The 2782-nt window shown below is 36.8% G+C and overlaps 1 protein-coding gene across 1 annotated transcript in view; it reads right to left on the reverse strand.

Annotated features, from left to right (window-relative positions):
- Dhc1 (dynein axonemal heavy chain 1) overlaps positions 1 to 2782 on the reverse strand; it is a 44894-nt gene that overhangs the window by 29627 nt on the left and 12485 nt on the right. The window contains exons 9-12 of the mRNA XM_026817734.1: positions 1969 to 2192; positions 1728 to 1903; positions 1418 to 1600; positions 268 to 666 (exon numbers count right to left, since the gene is read on the reverse strand). Of these exons, the coding sequence (XP_026673535.1) occupies positions 268 to 666; positions 1418 to 1600; positions 1728 to 1903; positions 1969 to 2192 (982 nt within the window). The remainder of the gene's footprint in view (positions 1 to 267; positions 667 to 1417; positions 1601 to 1727; positions 1904 to 1968; positions 2193 to 2782) is intronic.

Genomic DNA, 2782 nt, shown 5'->3' on the forward strand with positions numbered 1-2782 from the left:
TACAGTCATAGAACAAGTTATTAGTAAATGTTAACAATAAAAAAAATTTACTTCACTTGGGAAAAAAAATAATTTATGCATTATTATTTGTACATTTGCCCAAAACCAGTCAAAATTAATTCCTTGGGCAATCTAGTGTTAATAATTGCATGAGCAACCGGTGATAATGAATCTAAGAATTCCGAGCCATACATAAAACCTCAGCGGGTCACAGACTGAGTATGGGCTGATTTACATCAAAAAAGAAAATTGATAATAATTATTCACCTATTATCATAGACATCGTGCACCCGCGTGATCAGAATATCGAATTCCTTAATTTGCTGTTTAGTATTTTGGTAAAATTCGTTCCACTCCGGGCTAGTCCAGGTCAACGAGACTAAACCAGGCTCCAGTAGAGATGCGATCTTTACCAAATGGGGCAATAACAGTGGTCTCACTTCTAGTTTCACCCGTTTCGCTGTACGTACGAATTCCTCTATCATCAGTTGCAGAGAGTCGTTGATCACCGTGAAATGATCCTTTTTTGATAGAATAGTTAACGCGACGATTGGAATATCGAGGTTCAGCTTGGCTAGGCAGTCGGCTTCTCGGAGGAGGAGGACAACGCGGCTCTCTAAATTCACTTTAATCTTCCCAGTTTTATCGTCTATCACCAGCAAACATCTGTTTAATTCAAATGTAACAAATGTTTATCCGAGTCAATTGAGAGGATTAAATACGCCCTCCTTTTACACGCCATTTCTTTTTTATTTTTTTTACACGATTTGAATGTTAATTTGATTTCATGATAAGTTGCATACTTTTCTTTAAATGATTCATATGAAAAACGAATAACAAAAAAAATGTGACTAGATTATGTTAAAAGTAATAATTGTACGACTATACGTAATATCGAATATTGTTCGTTTGGCAGATGCAATCGAAGGGTTTGAAGATTTAAAGTCTATATTTGGATTCGCATTTTAATATGCCGGATGTCCCAGAGAAAGATTCTGGAAGTATTTCTGAACAACGATTTCCTTTGGTAAAATGCAAAGTGAGGCATAGTTTTTGAATTATTAACGAAAAACATTGACCAATAAGAGCGTGTGTAGGGCCCGCGCTCAGCCACGGCAGTGGTGGCTCGAATCGTGGAGTTCGGCCGTTGGTCAGCGCAGGCCCTACGCGCGCTCTCATTGGTCAGTGTTTTTCCTTAATAATTCAAGAACCACGGCTCACTTTGCATTTTGGTAAAGGAAATTGTTGTTCAGAAACACTTACAGAATCACCTCTCTTCGGCTCTAACACTTTTTCTGGGACAGCCTGTATAATATTTCTGCTAATCAGTATTCGCATGATTTGTTTTATACTATTTTTCATTTACTCTATAAATCTTTCACCGTGTAAAAGGAGAGTCAGGCATAATTCGATTTACCGTTTTAGACAATCCTCGATCACCCACGAATTTTGATGTGTCCACACCTCGGCGATGTCCGACTTGTACTGACTCAAAACGCTAAGAGCGTAATTGTACCTTTTCTCTAATTCCATTGTTAACGGAAGTGTTTTCAGTACTGGGTGATTAGAAACCGACGTAGCTAATTCATCTAGGTGGACTCTAAATTTCATTTAAACATTGATACCATATACCATTATACCATAATTACATTTACCATACAAATATTGAATGGTTCTTTTTTAACACCCTGTATATTATTGTGTATATGTAGTTTAATTGAACTTACTTTAATGAGTTAGCCCAGGTCAATCTTCCAGCTATAGCTGGCATGTGCCTCGGTAACGGAGGATCGTCCCTCTGTCTTTTAAATAATTTTAATATTCTATCTACTTCTCTGTCACAATATTTTACTACTATATTATACTTCTCATCCAGCTTCGTCAATGGAATTTTTTCACTCACCTTAGAAATAGAAATAAAACAAGTAAAATGATTCTTATTGTTTTAATAATAAATTCTATATTTACTTTTTCGAATCGAGTCAGGAATCGTATACCCTGAAGCGTTTCCCATACATCTGCGTAATTCTTCTCGATAATATCACCGATATTTTCTTTCAAGGCGTCGGTTTTTCCCATGAAATCATCATAATCCCTGTCGAATTCAACGTTCCTTGGGTCCAAATAATCGTAAGCCTTGGTCGTCGCAATCCCCTCGGCTTCTTCGAATGTTTTTACCGCCTCGTCCAATGCTATCATAAAATACAATAGTTAAATTTTTCTTCATCTTTATACAAATTATTATTATTATAAATAAAATTAAAGAAACGAAATTACATATAAATATTTGTTCTCGCCTTTAGATATTAAAAATTGTATTTTACTTGGAACAATTTGTGTCTATTTACATATTATACTGTGTTTCCTTAAGTTATTAAAAATTGCATGAATTCGTAGTAATAATCAAGGGTCGCGGTAGCGCCCCAAAGGCAAGCTTGAGTCATTGGATGGCAGCATGCCTGACGGCCACTCCGCGGTACCCTTATACAGGGTGTTCCAAAACTAGTGTAAGATATTGAAATGGGAGGTTCCTGACGTAATTTTAAACAACATTTTCCTTAGCGAAAAGGTTTTCCGAAGCGTGGTTGAGGAGGTATTTACAAAAAAACCCCGACCAATCAGGGCGCTCTGTTGACGCGATCTGCGAATCGGGAGCGTTAGTTCGGATCTGGACGCCCGGGCAACTTTTTCGCTAAGGAAAATGTTGTTTAAAATCACGTCATATCTTCCACTAGTTTTGGAACACCCTGTATACACGTAAATTCAACATTTTGAATTTCAT

The sequence above is a fragment of the Ceratina calcarata genome, unplaced genomic scaffold (genome assembly GCF_001652005.2).
Source record: "Ceratina calcarata isolate Rehan_Ccalc_2016 unplaced genomic scaffold, ASM165200v1 scaffold60.2, whole genome shotgun sequence".
Lineage (NCBI taxonomy): Eukaryota > Metazoa > Arthropoda > Insecta > Hymenoptera > Apidae > Ceratina > Ceratina calcarata.